The sequence below is a fragment of the Paramormyrops kingsleyae genome, chromosome 10, assembly GCF_048594095.1.
Source record: "Paramormyrops kingsleyae isolate MSU_618 chromosome 10, PKINGS_0.4, whole genome shotgun sequence".
In the NCBI taxonomy this organism is placed as follows: domain Eukaryota; kingdom Metazoa; phylum Chordata; class Actinopteri; order Osteoglossiformes; family Mormyridae; genus Paramormyrops; species Paramormyrops kingsleyae.
This window is the reverse complement of record NC_132806.1, coordinates 32,490,761-32,516,739: the sequence shown is the minus strand read 5'-3', so window position 1 is coordinate 32,516,739 and position 25,979 is coordinate 32,490,761. Positions and strand designations below refer to the sequence as shown.

Here is a 25,979-nt window from a genome sequence, read left to right as displayed (position 1 = left end):
AGGAAGAGACCTGGGGAGGTAGGGCACTGTAACAGGCCCACTGGCAAGCAGAGACCTGGGGAGGTAGGGCACTGTAACAGGCCCACGGGCAAGCGGAGACCTGGGGAGGTAGGGCACTGTAACAGGCCCACTGGCAAGCGGAGACCTGGGGAGGTAGGGCACTGTAACAGGCCCACTGGCAAGCGGAGACCTGGGGAGGTAGGGCACTGTAACAGGCCCACTGGCAAGCGGAGCCCTGGGGAGGTAGGGCACTGTAACAGGCCCACGGGCAAGCGGAGACCTGGGGAGGTAGGGCACTGTAACAGGCCCACTGGCAAGCGGAGACCTGGGGAGGTAGGGCACTGTAACAGGCCCACTGGCAAGCGGAGACCTGGGGAGTGTCCTGCCTACTGAGGCTGAGTGAGCCGACATATAAGTCTGGCTGGTCTAATTTGGGGCTGGGCTCTGTACTGTCATGCCCCCCCTCCCCAAATTCAAAATTAGTTTATTTGCTAAAGAATTAATAATCAGTTAAGGACAAAGGATGAAGAAGTGGTTCTAAACAGGGGACCATGAGCACAGGTTCACCCTGGAAAGCACGTTTCTGTTGTATACAGATACACAAGCAAATGCAGTAATTCATGCATGTCAAAGTTCCCTTCTCAGATCAAAGAAGGACAAATGCAGGAGTCAGTCTGGGGGAGTCAGCCAGCCACCCCAGCTGGCTCCTTCTGTGTGTCCCCTTAATAAGCAGGGAAGTTCCTCTCCTGTCTTTGGGAGATGCTGATTGACTTTCTCCTTCTGTGAAATTGGTTTCTATCATCTGGCAGCTCAAAGTCACCCCTGCGAGGATCGCCTCCGGCGGTAGGCCGCCCCGCCCCGCTTTCCCTCCGAAAGCTACCTCGCAGTCCCTCCCAGATTTTCTTCCTTAGGCCAAGCGCTTTTTGATTCCTCCATTCCAGCGAGCGAGAACCCCTCCCCCCCACCCATTGGTACTGTCCGGTGGCTCAGCCGTATCTTCGCTGCTGTTAGTTTGGGAAGGCCTGCTTGTCTGCCTGCCTGCCTGTCTGTCTGCCTGCCTGCCTGTCTATCTGCCTGTCTATCTGTCTGCCTGCCTGTCTGTCTGTCTGCCTGCCTGTCTGTCTGCCTGCCTGCTTGTCTGTCTGCCTGCCTGCCTGTCTGTCTGCCTGCCTGTCTGCCTGCCTGTCTGTCTGCCTGCCTGCTTGTCTGTCTGCCTGCCTGTCTGCCTGTCTATCTGCCTGTCTATCTGTCTGCCTGCCTGTCTGCCTGTCTGTCTGTCTGCCTGCCTGTCTGCCTGCCTGCCTGCCTGCCTGTCTGTCTGCCTGCCTGTCTGTCTGCCTGCCTGTCTATTTGTCTGTCTGTCTGTCTTTCTGCCTGTCTATTTGTCTGTCTGTCTTTCTACCTGCCTGCCTGCCTGTCTATTTGTCTGTCTGCCTGCCTGCTTGTCTGTCTGTCTGCCTACCTGCCTGCATGATCCAGCCTCCTAAAAATATCAGAGCTCAGCCACGCACCTGGAATTCCATCCCTTCCTACTCCCTCCGTTTCCTTCCTCCTCGGGCCTCTAGCACCACTAACTACCAGAGTTTGGTTCTAAACTCTGGTTAACCACATTACAAATGGATCTAAACTCTGTTGCCGCCGGCGCGCCTTGTGATCGCACCGCTCCTTGCCACATCCTGCGTCCCAGCTCATCATGCTCTACACAGTCATTTATGTGTTTGTGCTTATTTGCCTTGTTGCTTAGGGGAAAGAAGCGCAGGTGGATTAATCTACCTAAGTGCATTAAACCGGCCCAGACGCTGCCTGTTTCCTCATGTATTCAGCCTGATTATACTCCAAGCAGGATCTTGACCCTTCAGTACCTCGTACACCTTTATTAGGTGGGAGTTTGCTGTCAGTGTTTGCTGGGGAGAGCTGATCGTCCTGCTAATCTTCAGGGCGCCCTACGAGTCTGTAGTGCTGCGCGAATGGGGCTTTTGGGGACAGTATGGCTCCAATAGTGAGCATATATACCCGATTTGGTGTTGGGGGAGGGACAGGCGAGCCGTGCAGTCAGGCTCTGTTTGCCCAGGCTGTGTCACTGGGACGGTAAGTGGATCCCAGAAAGGTGCTCATTGCGAACACCAATGAATCGGTACGTTTAAAGATGCTTTATCCCTCAGTAGCGCTGCGAGTGAATAAACAAGGGCCTGCATGTGTCGTGCAGTCTGAGTGCTTCACTCGCTCCCTGTTCTGTGTTAGAAGTCTGCAGTGCTGCCCTGTCTTCACCTGCCCGGGCGGGTTCAGGTTCCTCTGCACAAGCTCTCCTGCTTGGTGTCAGGAAGGATGGGGCGGCTTCAGCAAGCTCACGAACAGCGACGCCCCCACGTCGCGTGGCTGAGCCGCGGCGCTCTGTCAGCTTCCGCAGCCGCTCTGCCGCGGCGCTCTGTCAGCTTCCGCAGCCGCTCTGCCGCGGCTACAGCCGTGATTTTGGGCGTCTCCCGTATCTGAGGCGAAACCCTGCAAGACAGAGTGACTGTTCTTGGCAGTAATGTTACAGGTTCCCTCTCCTGTAAAGGCTTGACTTGCTTTCCTTAGCTGTCACAGAACTGGCTCTCAACCTTCTGTATTCTCAGGTTTACATGCATTAAATCCTCTCCTTCCTGAAGTCTGACCGTGTCTGATTGGCCAGATGTCTCTGAATTCTGCAGCCGTAATGGTACCTTTTGTGTGACAGTCATCTTTACGGATAACGACTCGGATCTGACTGGTAGCTCCTGCTTCTTCGTGTGGCACCAGCAGCCATTTTGGTTTCTTGGTTACTGGTTCTGTACTGGAGTACCAGGGGTCCCAAAGTTAAACTGGGTCAAGAGATCCATCTGAGAGGGTTGGGCCTGCTTAGCTGTCTTGGCTGCTGTTTCCATTGGCTGGCCCGGGTCCTTCTGAAATTGAGTAGCGATTTGTCGTACAGGGCTGTACAGGGTTATTAACAAGCCTGACAACCGTCTGGCAGACGATCCGTCATGATGTCTGTGTGGCGCTTGGCGGAAACAAGTCTGGGGGTGCAGCAGAGTCGCAGGCTCCGGTCCAGCTCCTGCGGTTGTGGTGACTGCAACATGCGCGGCTCCCGAAACGTCACTGGCGTTTAGCTGCAACTTTCAGCTTGTTTCTGGGTGGCGTCGGATTGGCTGTTTATTGCAGACATTAATAAGCATCTGCGCACTCTTGATATGAGTGTCTTGGGGGGGCTTCCTGCTCTCATGCTGCCGGTGTCGAACACGGCGTTGTCTGGGACCCTCAGTGTGCTCTTTTGCTGAGGCGCTCAGCCCCCTTTGTGGATGTTCTTTTTACTTTTCCTCTGGTCCGCATCTGTGGAACTGAACCAGAAGAGATTTGTTTCCTTTAATAGGAGTGGGTCTGTTTGGCCTGTCGCAGTAAAAAATCTTCCCCCATGAGATCACTTTTGTATGCGTTTGTGCAGACACCCCCTGATTGGCTGATGAACGATGACGAGCGTGTCCGTCTCTGTCTCTCTCTCTGCATCCCGGCGCATGCAGGGTGCTGCCTGGGGTGAACTGGATCCCCTTCTACTCGCCGTCTCCCAGCCAGCCGTTTGCCGAGCTGCGCCAGACGCACTCGCAGCCCCTCGATGAGCCCGTCAGCCTTTACGACCTCGACGACCTGGATGTCTGTTGGCTGGAGCTGGTCAATGCGGAGTTCAGGGAACTGGGTGAGACATGAGTCTTTTACCACTCCCCGTCTTCACTACCATCAGTCTGCCTGTCAGTCCGTCCATCCGTCCATCTCTGGAGGGTAACAGCTGCTGATCCTGAAATCCGTTGTGATCTGAGCCCCCAAACTGGGATCAGTTTAAATCAATATATTGTCATTTTTATGGACTTTAGACTCCACCACCCGACACCCGCTGGTTTTCCAGGTTACCTGTCTGTATCTTTCTGTTAAGCTTCAGGTCAAAGGTTATCCCACCAGCCATGACAGTAGTGTTAGTGGTTTTGGAGGTGAACTGATGGAAGGAGAGGAGACTGTTTTGTGTTGCTCCCACACGGCCGCCGGCTTAACTCACTGACCGGTGGCGTGACCTGAAGCTCTCATCGACACTCTGTCCCTCCCCAGCCCTTCCTGAGCTGGACGAGTTGACGATGGAGCGCGTGCTGACCAAGCTGGAGAGCCTGTGCGAGGAGAACATGCAGCTGACCATCGAGACGGGCGAAGGCCTAGGCATCGAGTACGACGAGGACGTGGTGTGTGACGTGTGCCGCTCGCCTGAGGGCGAGGACGGCAACGAGATGGTCTTCTGTGACAAGTGCAACGTCTGCGTGCACCAGGTGAGAGGCGTGGGGGTGGCGGCCCCCCCGGGTGGGAGGCGTGGGGGTGGCGGCCCCCCCGGGTGGGAGGCGTGGGGGTGGCGGCCCCCCCGGGTGGGAGGCGTGCAGTGCGGGGCTGCTGGCCCCCCACTGTGTCACATGTCAGTTAATGCACCAAATTTTCACTGCTTATCGGTGCTTTAAGGATACAGTTGTTTAATGGGGGATCCGTTTTATTTTTTTGTTTGTTTTTATACTGTATATGGGGTTAAAACAAGGTGTTTATTATTATTTTTGCTACTGCTTTACAATAAGATTACGCCTATGAAGGGTTTATAATCAGGTTAAGTAAGTTTGTAAATGATTAATAGACAAGTATAAACAGAGATGCATGTAACTGGTATGCAGAAGTACGCATTCGGCATGCGCAGTACGTCTGGCATTTTCTTCTTGTAACAGCACAGATGCAGATACTTATTTTATGTGCGTCTGCTCTCTGTGTTTTAACCTTTATACCGCAAATGAAGTATGAATTAGCCGTATATTCTATGTGGTGAATGCGTACTTGCGTACCAGTTACATGCATCTCTGATTATAACGTTTTTAAAATTATTACCATTTATAAATACCAAACAGGTATTGCGAAGCGGCACCCTGTGTTCCGCCTAACGGTTCTGAGCGGCACCCTGTGTTCCGCCTAACGGTTCTGAGCGGCACCCTGTGTTCCGCCTAACGGTTCTAAGTGGCACCCTGTGTTCCGCCTAACGGTTCTGAGCGGCACCCTGTGTTCCACCTAACGGTTCTGAGCGTCTCTCGGCCCTGACGGCCGCCGGTTCTCGCCCGCTGGAGGATGACGCAGCTTCTGCGCCTCTGTTGCACAGGCGTGCTACGGCATCCTGAAGGTGCCCCTGGGGACCTGGCTGTGTCGTACCTGTGCACTGGGAGTGCAGCCCAAATGCCTACTGTGCCCCAGGAGGGGCGGAGCTCTGAAACCCACCCGCAGCGGAACCAAGTGGGTGCACGTCAGCTGTGCCTTATGGGTCCCGGAGGTAACGTGGCGCCCCCTCCGAGAGACGTCCGTTTATCTGTCAAGTTAAATGTTTTACGGAGGTGATGTTGTGGGGGAGTGAGGGGGGGAGGTATACTTTTTTTGTGCAAAAAATTTTGTGTACACAAAATTGCAAAAAACCAAAAATCTGAAATACTAAACTTTTCCCAGGTGATAAATCTGTCTGCTGTTGGTTATCACTGGATTTGCCATACTTTGCTTCTCACCTATCAGACAGAATAAATATTAAGACTCATAAAAAAGAGGAGAGACTTTCATGGAAGTCAAGCAGGCGGAGCCTGAATTAGCTTTCATTTTTATAGGCTGCTTGACGTGGGGTGGCAGTGTTTGCCTGGAAGCTGTAAAGGGTTGTAGTATTTATCTAAGCCTGTTTTTATGGGGGGGGGGGTGGTAAGGAGCCCAAACTGAATGTCTGGGTGACCTCTACTGCCAGGAAGCTGTAGTCGGCCAGCGCCGGGGACTTTGAGCCTGGTCTGTGTTCCGGAACCTCTGATTGGCTTTTACGGGCGTTGGGCAGCCTTGAAGGTGCCCTTGCGGTCGCTTCGTGATGTTGTGCCGTGGTCACGACCCGCAGCCCGGACTCGATGGCTCTGCTGGCACACGGCTGGGTGTCTGAGTCTTTCCTGGACCCCCTCTGCAGGTCAGCATCGGCTGTCCGGAGAAGATGGAGCCCATCACCAAGGTATCGCACATCCCTCCCAGCCGCTGGGCCCTGTCCTGCAGCCTGTGCCGGCAGCACGTGGGCACCTGCATTCAGGTATGTGCCCCCACTCTGCCTTTTCCTCATTTCCGCAGGGCCCCTGCAAATAAACTACACGGAAATTCGAGAATTGTAGGTGTTTCTCCACACCACAGATTAGTAAACAGCGTTTTAGTTTCATTTCTGACCCCGAGGTATATCCGACAAAACCCAATATCCATACGCTTTGTAAAGATTAAAGGTTAATGGGTAACTCCGTCCATCTGTCTGTCCGTCCATCCATCCATTTTCTGTAATCGCTTGTCCTATTCAGGGTGGCGGGGGGTTTGCCAGAGGCTACGGGCACAAGGCAGGGAATAACCCAGGATGGGGCACCAACCCATCGCAGGGCACAAGGCAGGGAACAACCCAGGATGGGGCACCAGCCCATCGCAGGGCACAAGGCAGGGAATAACCCAGGATGGGGCACCAGCCCATCGCAGGGCACAAGGCAGGGAATAACCCAGGATGGGGCACCAACCCATCATAGGGCACAAGGCAGGGAACAACCCAGGATGGGGCACCAACCCATCGCAGGGCACAAGGCAGGGAACAACCCAGGATGGGGCACCAACCCATCACAGGACACACTTACATCTAGGGCCATCTGGTAACTCTAATTAACCTCAGTGTGTTTTTAGACTGTTGGGGGGCGGGGGGGGGACCGGAGTACCCAGGAAAAACCCCACAATGACACAGGAAGAACATGCAAACTCCACACACACGGAGCCGTGGCGGAGACTCGAACCCGGGTCCCGGGGGTGTGAGGCAGCGGTGCTAAACACTGCAGCTAAGTATTTACGGGTGACTAGGAGGAAGGTTTAACGCTGGTTTATTAGTTTATGGCGTGTGATGTTGAATGTCAGCACTGTGCATCTCCGGGTCTATAACTACATTCCAAAAATACCCAGATGCCATAGACTTTGTGTTTATTTGTCACGTTTGCACTTTTTCAGCGTCAGGTGTATTAGGCTCTTGCTCACCGCCGCTTTTACGGGAACCTGCTCCCAGCTCAGGAGCGGCAAGCTCCCGCAGAATGGCAGCTATTTTTAGCCGTGAAACTCGCCCTCGCGGTGACTGCAGATGCGGAATGGCAGCGGTGCCCTTTCGTCCTTGAGTCCTTTATTCCCTCTCCCCGTGTAATTATTTATTTTTCCGCTTAGGCTTCATCTGCGAGGCGGGCGCTAATGTAACAAGGTCGGCGGTTTTATGGGCAGCGGGCGCGGCGGGTCGCGGTGGACGGGGCAGTGATTTATGCGGGGCGTGACGTCCACGGCGTCCTGCTGCCCTGTTTCCCTTCTCGCGCTCCTGCCCGTTTGCTATTAGAAAGTAATAATAAGCCATTCATCCAGTCACCCCTCCCCTTCTGGTGACTTCAAATTGCCGACATTTCTGGCTGCATTTAGATATCCTTCCCACCCCAACTGAATAATCGTATGTTTTTTTTTTTGTTTTTTTTTAAAGAATGACATCAGGGTTCCTCTGTGGTACGGAAAGGTATGGCGTTCGGTGCGTTCCAGAAAGTATGGTCAGAAAGTATGGAAATATTTTGCCAACAATTGGCCTGCTATGCATTCTAGAAGAAAACTCTGAATTTACCTAATAATGTTTTTGGTTACATCACCAATGTGCGCAAAGAGAACTTAAGAGAACTTAAGAGAACTTAAGAGAACTTAAGAGAACTTAAGAGAACTTAAGAGAGCACAGAAAGTACCAAAGCAGCTGGGGCACTTTTTTGGTAGTTTGGTACTTGTGGGCAGGATTTGCAAACATGTTCAGTTGTTGATTGGTTATGCAGATACAATAGCTGTCCTGGAAAAAGTTATGAACTCAGAAAACAACATTAAATGAAGTAAAAAAAAAAAAAGTAATAAATGTGTGGACAAATGTAGAGACCCAACCTGGATGGCATGAAACTAAATAAAAATGTTGCTATAATATACTGCAAAGATTTCTAATATCGCAATGTGATTTTGTCGCAGTAGATATTTGGGGTATTTATAAAGGAAAAACTTAAAAATAAGTATTTGTGTCACCAACCCATCTAGAAATGATGTAAACAAAGATGAAATGATTATGACTGGCTCAGAAAGCGCATGCAGAGCTCACGGAAAGCAGCAGTGGTGAACTTCAAACCCCACGCACTGTAATGTCTGGACGGTATTAAGAAACCTGATCTAAACCCAACCCGACTGTCACCGTCCTTGCGATGTGAGAATTGCATGTGCGTAACGTACAGTGTTGGTATTAATATCGCACATCATCCAGCCCTATGTTCTTTTTGAATTCAGTGCAATTTTTTCTAATTCGGACATTTTTCAAATTAATTTTCAAATTCAGTGTAAAATACCCTGCCTTGCATTGCGCTGTGGTTCAGCACTGGTAGCAATTTCTATGCCGTAGGAAAACCGACAAAAGAAAGTCCCGTTCTTTTGATGCTTTTTTTGAAGTACCAGAAATATGACACCTGGTGCAGTGGAGAGGAGCCTTTAAATGGACGGTGGGTAAGAGCCGTGTGATGTGTAACTGGGCAGTATATGCTGCCCCCGCAGGGATCCTGAGATGGTGCGGCTGCTAGACTGTACCCTCCTGAGCTTTAGAACGTCCTGTGCAAACAGCAGAGGTGACTAACGAACCCCCCCCCCCCCCCCCCCTCGCTCCCTCCCCAAGTGCTCCATGCCCTCCTGCATCGTGGCCTTCCATGTGACCTGCGCCTTCGACCACGGCTTGGACATGCGCACCATCCTGGCAGAGAATGACGAGGTTCGCTTCAAGTCCTACTGCGCCGAGCACAGCGGCCGCCCGCAGGGCGATCAGCCCGGCCTGGAGCAGCGCCCCGCCCCGCTGGAGAAAGCCAGCCAGCGAAAGCAGAAGCTGCAGGAGTTGGAGGACGAGTTCTACCGCCTGGTTGACCCGCAGGACATCGCCGAGAGCTTGGGGCTCCCGGGCACCCATGTCGACTTCCTGTACCAGTTCTGGAAACTGCGGCGCAGGTCCAGCTTCAATCGCCCCCTGCTGGCCGTCAAGCGTGACGAAGTGGACAACCTGGCCCAACAGGAGCAGGACGTTCTGTACCGCCGCCTTAAACTCTTCACCCACCTGAGGCAGGACCTGGAGAGGGTGAGTGAACATCAGCACTGCTACAGAAGTTAAAACTCATCCAGTCGGTCAGTGTGGCACATTTGGAGGTTATCTGAACGTCTCACTGTGGCTTTGCTATGTTCCCCTTTGTGATCACATGATAGTATATACTGCAGGGGAGTGTAAGTGATGTCATTTGCTCTTGTGAACATTTTTATTTAAAACCTGTCTTTCTATGTGTATGACCCATATCCTCTGTCTCTCAGTTTTATAATAACCCCAATTAGGGTCGCGTAAGTTCAGAGTTGGCTGTGAGAAGCATAGAAATTCAGCCAGGGCATAGAAATGCACCAGTCCGTCACCAGGCCCTATCGCATGCAAAGCGACTCTCTCGTACCATTTCGGCCACTCAGCCAAAATGCCCGTCTTTGGACTGCAGCAGGCTATTCAGTGGACTCTGGAATAACACATGAACTTCTTTCCTTAATATACAATCCTGTCAATTACTAAAATTGCTGGCATCCATGACCGTAATGCCTGTGAGAAACACACATGACAATACTTCACATTTCCCTTCGGCTAGTTGGCAGGGTGTCGTGATCCCGCTTTCCGGGGCCTGTGTGATACTTCTTCCTGTCACGCGCTCCCCCTGTCCCCAGTGCTCACGTCACTGATGATCCAAAGCCATTGTGCTTTGTAAGGTCCCCAGCTGACGGCCCCCTTCCTCTCTTCCTTGTGGCGGCGCTCGAGGCACAAGCACTGGACTGTATCCTACTTACCGCACCCCATGATCCCCCCGAGCTTCATGCCTCCATGAAGGATTTCGGTGATTTTGAATCCTAATTACACTCCAGGATTGGATCCTCGAGGAATTTGTTGGGTGTATCCCATGGTTAATAGACTATTTAGGCATCATTTTAATCCTCTTAACTGAAATCGCTCTATGAAGGTGTGTGTGTGTGTGTGTGTGTGTGTGTGTGCGTGCACGCATGCGCGCATGCGCGCGCGTGCATATATGCATTACTCCTACTCCCGCTGAATCTTCATGCTTGTGTGTGACTCAGTGGGCAAATGCACCAGGAATTGTCTGCTTGCTGCGGTGATGCTTGCTGCGGTGATGCTTGCTGCGTTTCCCCTGAAGTGCCTCACTGGCCCCCACCAGCTCAGGCGACCGCTTAGTCAGCAGAGATTCAGGATCTGTGACCGTCAGCTGAAGCTTTAGCCATAAATCCAAAAAAATAACGAGTTTTCTGTCATAGCTAATGACTGTTATTTTGGTCACGATAGTGGTTACGTTTGGCATGAATACCAATGCCAGCAGGGTGGCTCTTATTTTATAATGTCTCATTTTATTAGGATCCTCCATATTATTTGCATAAATACTACATTGACTAAATGTCATATTCTGTGGTCACATCTCAAAACTATATTTGTGGGGGATGCTGCTTTTTCATTTATTTTGCACATGAATCTGTTTACTAGGATCTTTATTGCTACAGTTTTCTTTTAAAAACAGGCCACTGTCCAGTCTCTGAGCTGACCCCGTGGAAACTAAAGTGTTTCGTTGTTTTGACACTTAACGTTTAAAGATCCATCAGCTTGGGGTATTTGATTAAAAGTCTATAGGCTTTGGTAGAATTGACTGAATTTTTTTGATAGGCTTGTTCATGAACACTGCAGATTCAGTGTGATCCATATACAATAAGAATGAATGTCACCATTTCAGATGAAAGAGATTAATGCATAATATGTGCAGCATATATTGCATAGTTATAGTCTTTGCTATAAGTTAATTAACCTTTAACTGTCACCATACAATAGTTAAAAGTTAAAGTTTCTGATAATCATTTGTTTCTAAACAAGATAACTTAAGCAGATCTATAGGTTCAAGTTGCAGGTGTTTTTTCTTGTGAACAAGAAGAGAGATGGAGTGCTGTGACAGATGACCAGGCCCACAGAACCCCCCCCCCCCACCTAAGCCCTATAGAGCTGATTGGGGATCAGTTGGATCAAAGAGTAAGAGCAAGTTAACCAACTTGTACCCAGAACTTGTGGGAACCTCTTCAGGACTGATGGAGAAGCTTTCCGGGGGACTACATTCGGAAACTGGTTGCAGGAATGACACATGTCTACCATACTGTCGTCAAACCTAAAGGGGGCTGTTAGGAAGTGTCTAAAATGTGAGAAAATGTTGAGATGTTGAACACTTCTCTTGGTTGTTGCAATATTTGATATAAATTCTTTCATTGCATCAAGGCCTTTTATTGTAAGGTGAATAGCAGCTAAAATGGAGATGGAAGCATTAAAACCAGATATGTCCAGACTTCTGACTGGTACTGTATGTACTGAATTGAAGTCTGCCTGGCTCGTATAACTGGGAATCTACGTGCAGAGATCGGAACATTACTGGAAGGTTTCTGGGAATGTTCTTTCCTGGGAATGGTGCCACAACCTTTTCATTGTAATAGCGTCCCTTCTGCTGTCTTCCAGTTTCCCTCTCGATTTCCGTGACCCAACCCTGCAATCAAGCAGCCCAGTAATTTGGGTCATGGTGGGTTTAACTCCTTAATGGCAGCACATTAGAAGCCAGGGCTGTCGTCAGTTACTGGGCCTGCTGGGTGATGTTACCAGTAACCTTGTGTCAGCTGTCATGTTCTGGGGGTCCAGTACAGGTGGATGGTGTCTTTCCACTGGAGTCTCAGTTGGGAAAAATCATACAGGCCAGATATTTACTGGTTCTCTTCCTTTGATTTCACCAAGGGGGTGATGTGATCTGTGCACTACCAATGCACTCTCTGACCTAGTGTGCTCCCCACCCTGCTCGACTGGCACATCTGCAGAAGTGGCCCCCACCTCAGTGGCCAGCCCAGCGGTTACGAAACCGCGCAGCAATTGGCGGGCAGGAAGCGTCCCGGTGCTGACCCGCTGGGTTTCTGTGCGCGGTAGGCGGGAATGAGTGCATCAGCATGTTTAGCTTGGCTGTGTTGTCTGAACACCACAGCGCTCGCCTGCGTCCTCAGTGACTGTGCTCAGGAACATCGGACAGGCCTGCGGGGGATGGGGGGGGCAGGAATGTGCCTGTGGACAATGTTGAGCCACCCTGTTTGCTCGCCCCGCCTATTCACCCTTTATCCATCGTAACACATGACATTTTCCTACCCTTGTGTGCATGGAGGGTAATGCAGAGACCACAATACTAAGAGGAGGCCTGTGTTTCAGCCATGAGAGGCCTGCCTTACAGGATACCTGCTCTCTTTCTCTGGATGCAGCCCCCTCCGATAAGCCGCTATCAGCTCCTGGGCAGACTGACTGTGCCCCGCCACTCTGCACTCGTTTCACTCCAAAACCTGCGGTGGAATCTGCTCCCGGCTGCCTGTGCCTCTCCTCTGCCGACCGGCTGGTCAGACAGTTGAAGGTTGCCTCCTCAGCTCCTGGTCTAGCTGCAGGGCCACGCCCGGAAACTTTTCTCAATAACCTTTTCATTTCAGCATTTCGCTACTTTTGGTTATCACTCTGCAGTGTATCGACTTCTTAGCTTGAAATGTCTGAAATGATTAAATCTGGGATTATCCCTTTAATCTTCTGTCCTGAAATTTCCCATGTGTATGTCAAATTTTCTCGGTTTGACGTCGGTTTCAGTCACCAAACGGTCTCGCCACAGTTGGACTCCCTACTCATATCTTGGTACGCGGGAGGCTAAGGTGGGGGTGTCACTTTCTGATCCAGCCGTGCGTTCCCTGTCGCTGCCTAGTCTGGTGCTTTTCTCCCTCATCCCCAAAAAAAACAAGTGGGGTTTTGTGGCTCGTTGGATTAGGTGGCCATGTCTGTGAGTCGAAGGTTGCAGGTTCGAATCTCAGGGTCAGCAGTGATCTTGTCGTTGGAACCCTGAGCAAGGCCCTTAATCCCTGGCTGCTCCAGTGATTTCTGACCCTGCTTTCTCAGTTGCACATTGTTTCGGATACAAGCATCTGCTAAATGAATAAAATGTCAGAGCACATTTCCGAAAAGCCAAATAACTGCATTTTGAATACCGTAAATCTGTGGGCCCTTGGCAGGGTGCTGAGTTACTGGAGGACGGCAGAGCGCCCAGCCCTGAGCACTTCTGGCGGGGCGGGCCCATCACCAGGAGGTGGGGGTAAAGATGGACTCGCCAAGGGGGGGGGGTGTGCTTGGTGTGTTTTCATCATGGCACCCGCAGAGCCGGCTTTGGTCAACAGCAGCCCACAAACACTGTCGCCTCTGCTAACCAGATTCCGCATCGAATTGCAGTGCATCATCGAGTAATGAGCACGGAGGCCGGGCCTGGGTTCGATGGGCTTTTGATGTTTTTGCTGTGAGGTTTTTTGCTGCGGTGGCCCTGCTCACCCCTTTGCATTTTGTCTTTCCGCGGCCTCCGTCCGGCCCAGAAGTTAGCCTTATTCAGGCCTCCTGTCGCGGAGCCGATTCAGCCACTGCAGACCACAATAGCAGCTTAGCCGCTGTGGAAAAATGCCCGTGTTGGTTAAAAAAGGGGCTAGAACTGTTGCATTTGTTTTAAAACTATAAGGATTTGAATTTTATCAAGTGCATTCTATTTGTAATGGAAGCTCTGGAGGACAATTATGTTAATGCATTTGATACATATGTATGTATTCAAATGTATATTTTAAATTAACGAGCTATTAAATGTGTCCTTTTGCTGTGGGCATGGCTTGCAGCTGCAGTGAAGCCCCGTCTGTCTGTGATCTCGCTGATATTTTCCACACGCTGTGGCTCTGCACTGCAAATGGAGCTTGTTTATCTATCTGGCTCTTTTGTTTCCTCGACGTCCGTGAATCCCCAGGGACAAACTCAGTCACCTTCCCTGGCATCCCTCTGGGCTGTTCATGTGGAGCCCTACCTCCGCATACCTTATGCCTGTGCTGGCTCTGTGCCGGCTCTGTGCCTACACATGGATCTGGGGAAATTACCATTTTTTGAGATATTGTCATAGAAATTTCCTATTACAGGTTTTTCCACACACGCACACACTGACACATACACACACACACACATACATTAACTGCCTTCAACAGAAGTGTGTCATTTGTGCGAATACTCTCCTCCAGTTTTGGACTGATTGGGGGCAGTGTGATTTTAGGGATCCACAGGGCTGTCTGATACATTGTTACTCTTTTGCAGAGGAGCTAATGAATAGTAATGAACCTGGGACACTGTTTTCCTGAAGCATTTCGGGGCCCCGCCCCCTCATTTGTAGCCTGCACAGAAGCTGCCTTCTGAATGAAGAGTTCTGTTGTCTGACCTACTTTTCTTCTCCCTCCCACCTTCCAACATTCTCCACTGTTAAGCTAAAAATTTCAGCTTTTGCCTGTGATGAAATACTCGCTCTGCCTTCCAGCTGCCCACTAACCATTTACAATGCAGTGACTGACTTATAATAGCCTGTCAAGCTGCTGTTTACAAAGACTGCTTTAATGAAGCTGCTGCATTGAGTTATTCGATTAGGACAAAGCTTCGATTAACCTGCACCTGGGTTAAAAAATAAATCTGTGTGTGTGTATATATATATATATATATATATATATATATATTTTATATATATATATATATATATATATATATATATTTTTATATATATATATATATATATATATATATATATATATATATATATAGAGAGAGAGAGAGAGAGAGAGAGAGCAGCCAATGGGATCAAAGACCTTTATATTTGTGAAGAGCTAGTCTGGGTAGGTGAGGTTTTCCTTTACATGGTTAGAGCTGCAGTGAATGTTTGCTGCATGGTGATCAGTGAGCTCGGTCCCTGGATGTCACAAAGGCTCCTTGTGGTGCGATATCTGTTAACATATTGGTATTTACTGATATCCGTTAAAAATCAAGACCTAAGCATCGGTCTGGCCGGTCAGTTTTGGCCAGTATTACCAGCCAATATTTCGCCTGTAATCTAGTAGCACCAGAGCTAAAGACATAAACTACTGAAGTAACAGATGAACAGCCATTTTCCGTATTGGAGGACGAAGGATTTTACTGGCTCGTGAACCACTTAGAAGAGGCCTCTAAGTACCTGCCTTTGACGTTTTTATTTCGTTATTGATGATAATCTGGCCTCCCAATTTACTAACGAAGTACAGTAATATCCTTCAGGGAACCCCCCTCCCCTGGTCAGCAAACTAATGGGTGGTGCAATTTAGCCAGCTATCTGTATTGGTTATCACTATTCGTAATATTAGGCAAAATATTACAAGAAAATTTCCACATCAGTGCACCACCCCAAATGCTGCCACCTTGTGCTTGTAGCTGGGAGGCTCCCTGTCATTTGGGAGGCTCCCTGTCATTTGGGCGGCTCCTTGTCATTCGGGCGGCTCCTTGTCATTCGGGCGGCTCCCTGTCATTCGGGAGGCTCCTTGTCATTCAAGAGGCTCCTTGTCATTCGGGAGGCTCCCTGTCATTCGGGAGGCTCCCTGTCATTCGGGCGGCTCCTTGTCATTCGGGCGGCTCCTTGTCATTCGGGCGGCTCCTTGTCATTTGGGCGGCTCCCTGTCATTTGGGCGGCTCCCTGTCATTCGGGCGGCTCCCTGTCATTTGGGAGGCTCCTTGTCATTTGGCCGGCTCCCTGTCATTCGGGAGGCTCCTTGTCATTTGGGCGGCCGGGAGGCTCCTTGTCATTCGGGCGGCTCCTTGTCATTCAGGCGGCTCCCTGTCATTCGGGCGGCTCCCTGTCATTCGGGAGGCTCCTTGTCATTTGGGAGGCTCCTTGTCATTTGGCCGGCTCCCTGTCATTCGGGAGGCTCCCTGTCATTCGGGCGGCTCCTTGTCATTCGGGCGGCCGGGAGGCTCCTTGTCATTCGGGCGGCTCCCTGTCATTTGGGCGGCTCCCTGTCATTTGGGCGGCTCCTTGTCATTCGGGCGGCTCCTTGTCATTTGGGCAGTCGGGAGGCTCCCTGTCATTCGGGCGGCCGGGAGGCTCCTTGTCATTCGGGCGGTTCCTTGTCATTCGGGCGGCTGGGAGGCTCCTTGTCATTTGGGCGGCTCCTTGTCATTTGGGCGGTTCCTTGTCATTCGAGCGGCTCCTTGTCATTTGGGAGGGTCCTTGTCATTTGGGTGGCCAGGAGGCTCCTTGTCATTGGGTGGTTGTTAGATCAGCAGATATATGTTTAGTGTAGCAGGAGCCTCGTGAGCCACTTGGTCGAGGGGAAGGTTGGCGCTGTCATCCAGGAGGCAGGCTCCTCTCTTCGAAGCTTAGTTGACTAATTGAGGCTCCTCCCGATGTGCTCTAACAGACCAATCGTGGCGTCAGGGTTTGCTTTTATTAAAGGGGTATGGAGTAGTGATCTGGCTGGGTGAGCAGTTATAGATTTGATGTCGGTCACCAGCTGCCATCGATGAACCTCATGTTCTTCAGAGGGACTCCAAAGGGACTAGCGTGGTTTGGCAAAGCCACAGTGGAATGGAAAGGGCCTCTCACACACACACACGGGCACAGACACAAGGGTAAGTCTGCACGATAAATGTTAAAATGTCAGTCAAAGGGCAGATTTTAATGATGCTTTGGCAGCCATCATGTTTTAATGACTGTCTACATGAACGGAAGCAGAAGTGAGGTCGCTTTCATGATGTTAGATAAACTGCATTTGGCTCCTGCAGCACCTGTGTGCGTGTGCGTGCGCTTGTGCGTGTGCGTGTGCGTGCGCGTGCACGCTTGTCTGTCTGCCAGTGTGACAGCTGTCACCCTGAGGTGTAACCTGTCTCCCTGCATGCCCGCGGACAGGTGCGAAATCTGTGCTACATGGTGACCCGCCGGGAGAGGATGAAGCGCTCCCTCTTCGACTTGCAGGAGAGGATCCTTCAGCTGCAGATCCAGCTCGCTGACGACGACCTGGCAGGAGGTCAGTGAGACGGTGTGCACGTGTGAAGCGTGACAGCAGAAGTCCCTCTGGGGGTCAGATCAGCCAACCTCGATGAGTCCGCTGTCTTCACAGACTCTGCTACTGAGCCGTGGCTCTGAAAAGTAACAGACAGAGCTCTGTAAGGCTGGAGTCCTCACACTCGTATCAGAACCCCCAGCCCATTGCTTCGAGAGCCTGTTAGCTCAGCCAGGGTCTGCCTTTGGCTTGGCTGGGGTGGGGGGGGGGGGAGGTTCCACGCTGCCTTTACTGGGGAGGTGGGGCATCAAACCCAGAACTTAATGCCCAGCCTGGCAAATAACAGGTTCTGTTTGGGCTGTTGACCTGCGGCAGAACCCCTGTTGAGGAATGGTCTCTCTACCAATGGCGTATTCAAATAAATACGTGCTACTATTGCTTAACGTGGTTCTGATTGATTGCCTGCTCCCCCCTACCCGCCCCCCCTCCCCCTCCGCCTGGTCCGCTTGTACCTTGGCTGATTTATTCCAATTAGGCAGGAAGTTTATCATCCTTCATTAAACATTACTGGATATTTTAAATAGATGGCAGGTTGATTTATTAACATCCCAGATATAAAATTTTATGATCATTGCTCAGCTTTTCCGATTAACCAAAGCCAGCATTGGTGTCACATTCTCGATAAAACATCCCACTACCAGATGCCTCACATAGCCAGACGGTGGACTAAGGCTGGAAGTTTCCTGAGTGGCACAGTGCCGTTCGTGTTCGCAGGTGCTTGACTTTCATAGTGACCGGGTTGACCTCTGGTGATGCCAGCGATGACCCCATAACCAGAGTCCTGTCTCCTGTGAGGTCATAAGAGCTTGTCTATGAGCTCACTAAATATGGACACCCTCATAAGCTTTACTGTTGTGGGCTGACCCAAAGACGCATGATCACATGTAGGGGCCCCTCTTGGTTTTGCCACGTGTCCCTCTGTCAGTAAGGGAGGGGCTTGCGTTTCATTTCTTTAACCAGTCACAGTCTTCAATGTATGACATCACCGCATTAATTAAAACTAATGTTTTCTATTAAGTGGCAAGGTGCACAGATTTCTGAAGTACCTGTTTTATTGTGTATGGCTTTTGTGATGTCACATGATGAAGACTGTGATTGGTTAAAGAAGTGAAACGCAAGACCCTCCCGTATTGACCCAGGGGCACGAACTTGGCAAAATCAGGATGTCCATATGTGGGTGTGACAGGAACCGTGAGGGGTCCGTGATTGTGCGGCTTTGGATATATAGTTGTTTTATTCTTCTTTAAGGCCTTGGATCGGTGTGGCTATGCTGCGTTCTGTAGATGTTTTGCTGCTGTTGGTGGCTCACTGGTACATATGTCATGGGATTTGGGATTAAGCACTTGGACATAATGAGGGAAGGCTGGGAACTGCAAGTAGTGCCTTTTTGGAAAGTGTTTGTCGCAAAAAACGTGAGGCGGAGCAGAGCTACATGGATATGCTAGATTGTGGACGGGAGGGTTTAGTGTGCTTTAAAGATGGCTGCACGGGCCCCTCCCTCACTAGGGGCCCCTCCCTCACTAGGGGCCCCTCCCTCACTAGGGGCCCCTCCACTACTTTACACAGCCACCTGAGTCTGGGTAGAACAGGAGAACGGATGGGTTTCCACATTATCTGTTTTCATAGCTTAGGTACTTGGGGCAGATGGTTCCTTACCAGGGCCATCACACCGATGGTCCAGAAAGGTCTGTGCACATTCCAGTTAATGGGCACGGTGCATTCTACTCGGAGCATGATGTCATAGAGCTCCTTAACACAGTTTACATCCTGCTTTCCTAACATCTTTGTTTCATCATGTTCATCGTGCCTTTCTTGGCTCAGCGTTGAGTCAGACAAGCCGCACATATCCAGTCTACAGCCTGGAGTCTGTTCTGCCTTCCGTCCTGCTCGGCGTAATCTCGTGGTCTGACGTGAAGCCGGTTTAGATGGAAGGCGCTCTGTTTCGCCTGAGCTGCCATCTCCCTGTTGCAGAAAAAACACTGAAGAGGCAGAAGATGAAACGGAATGGAGTGAAAGAGCGAGGGAAGGAGCGCCAGAAAAGCAGTCCGCCAAAGAAGGAGAGGTGGAAAACCGAAAGGGGGAAGCTCCTCGGGGGCCTGGGTGAGCCCTCGTCTGCTCCTAAGATAAAATCAGCCGCTGAGGCGCATCTGTAAGCGAGCTGCTCTGAAGTGCACGAGGTATCCAGTATCGCTGCATCTGGTCCTCTGGGACGGTGTCGCCCGTGTTGCTTCAAAGAGCCTAGTGTTGATCTGCCAGCGTGAGGGAAAAGATGGCTCCTCCCACACTGTAGGCTCCTCCTACACTGTAGGCTCCTCCCACACACTAGGCCCCTCCCATAACATAGGCTCCTCCTACACTGTAGGCTCCTCCCATAACATAGGCTCCTCCTACACTGTAGGCTCCTCCCACACACCAGGCCCCTCCCACAACATAGGCTCCTCCTACACTGTAGGCTCCTCCCACACACTAGGCTCCTCCCATAACATAGGCTCCTCACAAACTGTAGGCCCCTCCCACACCACACACAGCCTAGGCAGAACAAGAGAAAGGAAGGGCTTCTACATCATCTGTTTTTACAGCTTAGGTGCTTGCGGCAGGTGATTTCTTACCAGGATCATTGCACTGTTGCTTAAAAACAAAAGAAAACTATTGTCCCGAAAGGTCTGTGCACATTTCCAGCTAATGGGCACAGTGCCTTCTACTTGGAGCATGATGTCGTAGGTAAATAGAGCTCCTTAACACAGTTTACGTCCAGTTTTCCTAACATTTGTTTCATCGTGTTCATCATGCACCAAGCCACACACCGACACTCATCTCGGCGGTGACGGCGTTTGGGCCTGAAGCGTACGCCCGACATTCTCCCTCGGTGACACTGGCACACTAGGGCTGTCCAATTAGAGCTCTCGCACGATGAGCGACTGAGGACTCACCGTAACATGCTGTGCGAACGTGTCGCCGCTGCTGCCGATGATGGCGTGAAGGCTAATTAGACGGGAAGGCTGTCTTTCAGCCGCAGCTGTGGTTTTGTACCTGAGCGTCCGTGGGCAGCTGGAACGGCACGGGCTGTTTTGGCCTGGGGGCATGGGTTGTTGCGGTCAGCCAGCTGAGAGGTGATACACCAAGACCCCCCCCCCCCCCATTTAAGTCTACTTCGTTCTCGCTGGTTAGTCGCCCCAGTCCCGGCTAAAGCCATCTGCTCTTCTCCTGGGCTGTCGGCAGTCGATGACTGCCTCCAAATCACTGGGATGGGGGGGGGGGGGGGGGTCAGTAAGCTGACCTTGGGGATCTGGGTGGACGTCTGTCACTCCCACCTGGTCCAAGTGCTGGGAGTGTGGCAGGATGCCCTTCGGCTCGGCTCTTTTCATTCGGCTCCTGACCAGTGCCTGTGGTCTGCGTCCAGGGAGCCCGACGCCAAAGTCCGGCTCATCTTCGTTAAGCCTCGTTGCCAGGGAGATGTTCGACACCTTTCGGACAAACCGCCCAGCTTGCGATGAAGGGGAAGCAATCCTGGCTTATGCCACTGTGCCCCCAGTCGTAGCGGGAAGCACCATGGCTCCTGTGTCCTCTCAGAAACCTCCCTTCTGCTCCTGCTTTACGTGTAACGCCCTCGACTCTGAAACGTTCTCTGCATGGGGAGGGTATACCAAAGAGCTACTCAGGTTTTAAGGTGGTCTACATCTCTGAGCAGATACTCCGCCGCCTGACTCACCTTTACGGATGTCTTTTCCGCAAGCTCTCTGACACCTGCTGAAGAGCAGTTCTCCCCAAGCACAGACTCGTGCATTAGCACTTTAAAATATCACTGTCTAAAAGTCGTTTGCGGTTATGTAGCGGTGAGGGACAGGTCTTATTAACACAACAGTTTGCAGCATGCAGTGTCGTGTACGATTTTAGGGCTGTCGGCAGGGTTTTGTATGTCTTGGCATCTCCTTTTCCCTTAGGTCACCGCTTCCATTTTTTATATAAACAATGATAACAGTTATACACTCCTCAGCATCCTTTCTGCTGTTACTTTCTCTTGCCATTTTTAAGTCTGATTAGTAACATTTACTCGGTTTTTTAATTATCTTATTTTGTATCATGAGGTCAAGCAAAGCTTGTCTTGGATTTAAACCGGTGTCGACTTAACGTGATCAGTTTTCCTTTGCGTCTCTGACTTCTAGGTTTGTCCAAGCCCTGCCCGCTGGACGGTGCCCTTTTCAACGGCTGGTTGGCGCAGTCCATGCAGATCACGACAGACAACATGCTGGGCCAGTGGTCTCTGGATGGGGAGCCCCGGGACAGGACGGCCAGCCTGCTGTCGGACCAGCTGCTGCAGGGAGAGGAGAGCCTCCTTAGCTTCATGAAGGAGCCTTCTGTGAAGCCTGCCTGGAAAGTCCCCCAGCTGGGCTGCCAGGCCAGAGCCAAGCCTCGCGGCAAAGGCCACAAAGGCAGGGAGCTGGGCCAGGCCGAGGCGCGCAAAGCCGATAGGCTGCGTGCCGCCCACAAGGCCCCGCCCAGCCACTCCTTCAGCCCCTCCCACGCGGCTCCCGAGCCTTCCCCTCAGGCCCCCGACTCAAAAATGGACTCCTGCCACATCTCGGATAAGTGGCGGCCCGTCGGGGCAGCCTCCTCCGGGGAAGCGGGCGGAGCGGTGGTGCGGGCACGTCCGCCTAGACAGGGCCGGTCCCGAGCAGCCGGCTTGGAGCTGGGAGGGGTGAGTGGTCCCGGCCCGAAGGACGGCTCTCTCCTGGACCCCGAGATGGATGGGTACTACTCGCATGCGGAACTGAGGAGCTCTGATGTTCGCTTGGGCCACAGCAAGCTCCAGTTCTCCCAGCTGCATTCTGGGAAGACGGACGTGGTCCAGAGGAGTGTGTTGGCCTCCTAAGTCACGCAGAATCACGGACCGCCGGTCGCGAGGATGGAGTCACCTGCCGAGTCGCTTTTTTGTCAGCATGTGCATCTCCTCCGACTCACTTTTTCATACCAAATCGTTTTTTCCGAATCCAAAATGGGACTTTTTACGTAGACGTTAGCCTGTGCTACACAGATGTTAGCCTGTGGCCGCCAACGCTGCTCGAGACGGGACACCAGTGGTTCACCGGAGTTGAAGCACGGTTCTCTCAGCTTTGGCGTGCTTTTTCAGGTCTGAGTTTTGGCAAAAACATCACCTTAAAGAAAGTCAGTCTGCGGAGGGCACCCTCCTATAGCTGAATGCGACAGCCCGCAGGACCGTGGGCATTAAGAGCTGGCATTCTTCATATTCAAGACCTATTTTTTTTTCTCTGTTTGCTTTTTAATGGAAAATGTAATCAGAAATAGAAAAATGACATTTTGCAAAGAACATTAAAAATAAAAAAAAACTAAAAAGCACAATTTGGTCAACAGGGATGAGTAACATTAGTTACATGCAAATACTGCTTTACCAGGAGAAATTCTGCTGACTGATTGTAAATGTTCATAATCACATGCACTGTTTTGATAGACCCCCTTAATGACGTAAGTGAGCTTATTCTGTCAGACATTTGATCTTCTCTTCATCATTACGGATTATTGCTTTTCTCTTTACAAAACAGACACTGAATAAATGTGATAAAATGTGCCTTCCGTTTGTCCCAAAAGTGTTTTCTACGTCAATCTTACTGATTGAATTCGCGCTGAAATTCAATAGAACTCTGACACCTGAGAGGAAATTGACCAAGAAAGATATTTTATAGCATTTCCTGGCGGCAGCAAATGGAGAGAAGATCGCAAGAGCCGTAGAGGCCGGCTGGGCCATAGTAGCACCTAACTCGGATTCTTCTGCCCCGAAATCGGGCTGCAGACGGCTGCATGTCTCAGCTTGATGGAGGCCAAGCCTGCTGTTTCCCGTGTGAAAAAGAGATGGAACCATGAGGGTGAAACATTCCGTGTCAGAACTGCCCTGTGTAGTCATGTGATCATCCCTGAACATTTGTTCTGTTTTTTTTTTTTTTTTTTTTTTAAAAAAAACATTTTGTTTGTTTTGAAGCAAATTTTTTTTTTTGTTTAGTTTTTTTATTTTCATATTGTGGTCCACAGTACTGTCTCAGGGTTTAAGAACAAAGTGAGATCTGATTGGTGAGGGAGTAAACCAAGTACATGTGTTCTGTGGCATGTGAACGCCGCACGCGGCTCGGAAGCTCTGTGTCAGTACCTCCATGCCACAGAGCCGTGCGAGGATGTCCGTCCTGAGGGGTTACAAGCAGGACCTGACGCTGGGTGGGTGGGGCAGTCTTGGCAGTCACCAGGAAACCCGCTGAACCTCCAACAGCCGCTTAAACCCTCTGTTTGGCGAAGGGGTTTGAGTCAAGTGATTTATTTCTCGAGTGGGTGGGTGGGAGCAGAGCTGCGGCTTGCGGTGGGTTTTGCCATAGTGGCGATTACCCTGTTCTGATGCCTTTTTTTTTTTTTTTTTTGCACCATTAATTTTATTTGAATAGACGTGTAAAAACCTTCCCGTGCTGTAGTAGCACGAGGTGCCCTTGGACAAGTGTGACGCAGCTGCTGTCTTCAAAAGACTAAGACGTTGCTACAGGAATGACACGTCTGCGTGTGTTAGTGTCCCCCTGTGACGGCACTGGCTGCCAACGAGTCCAAGCGGCAAGTGGTGACAAGCCTTCCAGTGGCTGGGGTTAGGGTCCCAGCCTCCGAAACACTGGTCAAGGGTCGCAGTGTTGCTCATGTGCTGATAATGCTGGGAAGAATGAAGGTATGTCGGTTTTTCATAGTGTCTAATAGCTGGCCGTTCTCCTTTTCACGGCAGTATACGCTTTACTTCGTTAATCTCGAAACGATCTCTTCTACTGCTTAATCCGCTAGGGACCGAGTTATGGCTGCAGCAGCCTGCTAATCCCTGGCTTCGTACGCACCGGCTCGCTATGATACAGCACATAAAGAACATTTTCTTTTTCCTCTCTCTGCTTACATTTTTGTATTGGGCTTTGCAAGCCTTTTTATGTGCTTGTGTTCCAGTAGCTATACTATAATGCTGCACAATACTCTAATAGCTTGTAGTGTACATCTACATATTACAGTCTAGCGTCTTTAATTTAATGAAAAGGATGGGGGAAAAATTATGAAAAAATATTACCAGAAGTTGCTTCTTTATACTTATGTGTTCATCTGGAGCCTGCCCTTGTTTTTTTTTTTGCACAGAGGGATCAAGGAAACAAAGTACCAGGACAAATAATGATATCCATATGTTTTACAGACTTCTCTCCTACCCCAGGAAAATGCCACACCCTCTCGGCACGGCCATTCCCCCTCGGATACGCCGGGTGTGTGTCCTTACCACTGCTCCCTGCCCCCATGCTGTGGTGTGTGTTATTCACAGACGGGCGATTTGTAGGGAGGGAATTTTCATTTCTGGTGTTTAGCAGAGCACATGTTGTGCAGCTGTTGACGCTTTTGACCATGAGGTCAATCCATTTTTTTTTCCATGCTCTGAAAATCAGATTGCTGGGTCTCAACTGGAAACAAACAATCTTCAGCTGAAGTCCAGCATCCCCACCGTCATAAGTTACAAGCACTTAAGTGCCTGGAAAAGTGGCTTTTGTCATGTCTGTATTAATTTAGCCCTTTTGTTTTGGTTTTTTTTTTCCTGGTGTGTCAGGGTGGTGCTGTGTTAGCACTGTTACCCCATACCTCTGGCACCCGGGTTCGAGCCATTTTACCCCACAGTGCGAAAATAATCTAAGGTGAATTGGAGTCGAGAAATGATCCGTGTGAGAGGGCCCTGCGATGGGTTGAGTTGGCGTCCTGTCCTGGGTTTTTTCAGGATAACCTCTGGACCTCCATAACCCTGCATAGGAGAAGTGGGTATTGATGGATGGATGGATGGATGGCTTTTTTTTTGTGCCAAATACAACTTGATGTGAAGTTTTTACTGCTACACAAGTAAAGAACGTGTTAAATTCTGAGGTTTCCTAACCAAGAACTCATTGTGAATAGCTGATCACCCTCGACGCTCCTCAAAATATCCTATTATATTCATTCCTTAGTCTCACGTTTAGAGTCTGTATGGTTACTGGGCAATATGGAACAACGTCAGTGATAAATGTTCTGTCAGAAAGGTTCTTGGGTGGTCCGGATTCAGCCCCTAGCTGAATATTGCTGTTTGTCCCTTACTGTCGTTCTTGTTTTTCTTGACATGTACAGTTCCTGAAACATTTCTGCTTTGCCTCGTATATTGATACGATATGTTGAATGTTACAGGGTTTTTTTTCCCCCCTGTCGGTATTCTTTGTTTCAAAGAATGTTGTGCCATTTGTTAATAGCAAAGAGAACTATTGAAGATATATATTAAGAGCTATTTTAAATTATTTTTTTTTTGCTTTTTTGCAATATTTATTTTCTTGTATTAGAACCTTCTTTGTAGGAAAAAAAAAAAGGCAAAAAATGTATTTTTCATTAGTGCAGAAACCTATTTTTGTTCTTTTTTGGTACATTTTTCATGTTAAGCAATCTTTAAAGCAATATGATGTAGGAGATGTTGTTTCTGTGGCTGTCTGCATGCTGTTTGTGTTGCCTTAAAGATGGCCCGGTCTGCCCCCCCCACGTCTCACCCTGCAGTCTCTGCTGTTATTGACCAGCACAGTAAATAAAAGATGTGTTCTCTGCTCTGCACCATCTCAATGGGCTTCCTTCCTTTATCCTTTCTGCAAGCTTTTAAACTTTTACGCAGATCGTACGTTTTTCATGTTGGAAGATATTCGCTAATCGTGCGGGGTGAATGAAGCCTGTGTCAACATTGACATAGCGCCACCCAGAGGCCAGTGGGTCCGTCCTATGGTATGTCTGCACACTGATTTTAAAGCCATTCTTCTGGCAGCCTGCACAATGTCAAAAATGGTTCTGAACTTTTC

General features: G+C 50.2%; 1 protein-coding gene across 4 annotated transcripts in view; it reads left to right on the top strand.

Moving 5' to 3' along the window:
- LOC111847948 (protein Jade-1-like) overlaps positions 1–25,738 on the top strand; it is a 49,236-nt gene extending 23,498 nt beyond the window's left edge. For 3 of the 4 annotated variants that reach the window (XM_072717683.1, XM_072717684.1, XM_072717682.1), the window contains 8 exons: positions 3,537–3,709; positions 4,114–4,325; positions 5,186–5,353; positions 6,014–6,130; positions 8,783–9,232; positions 16,959–17,076; positions 19,084–19,212; positions 21,276–25,738. In XM_072717683.1, coding sequence (XP_072573784.1) covers positions 3,537–3,709; positions 4,114–4,325; positions 5,186–5,353; positions 6,014–6,130; positions 8,783–9,232; positions 16,959–17,076; positions 19,084–19,212; positions 21,276–21,982 — 2,074 coding nt within the window. In that variant the 3' untranslated portion in view covers positions 21,983–25,738. The remainder of the gene's footprint in view (positions 1–3,536; positions 3,710–4,113; positions 4,326–5,185; positions 5,354–6,013; positions 6,131–8,782; positions 9,233–16,958; positions 17,077–19,083; positions 19,213–21,275) is intronic. The other variant, XM_072717685.1, reaches the window with a different exon arrangement.
- The last annotated feature ends 241 nt before the right edge of the window (positions 25,739–25,979 follow it).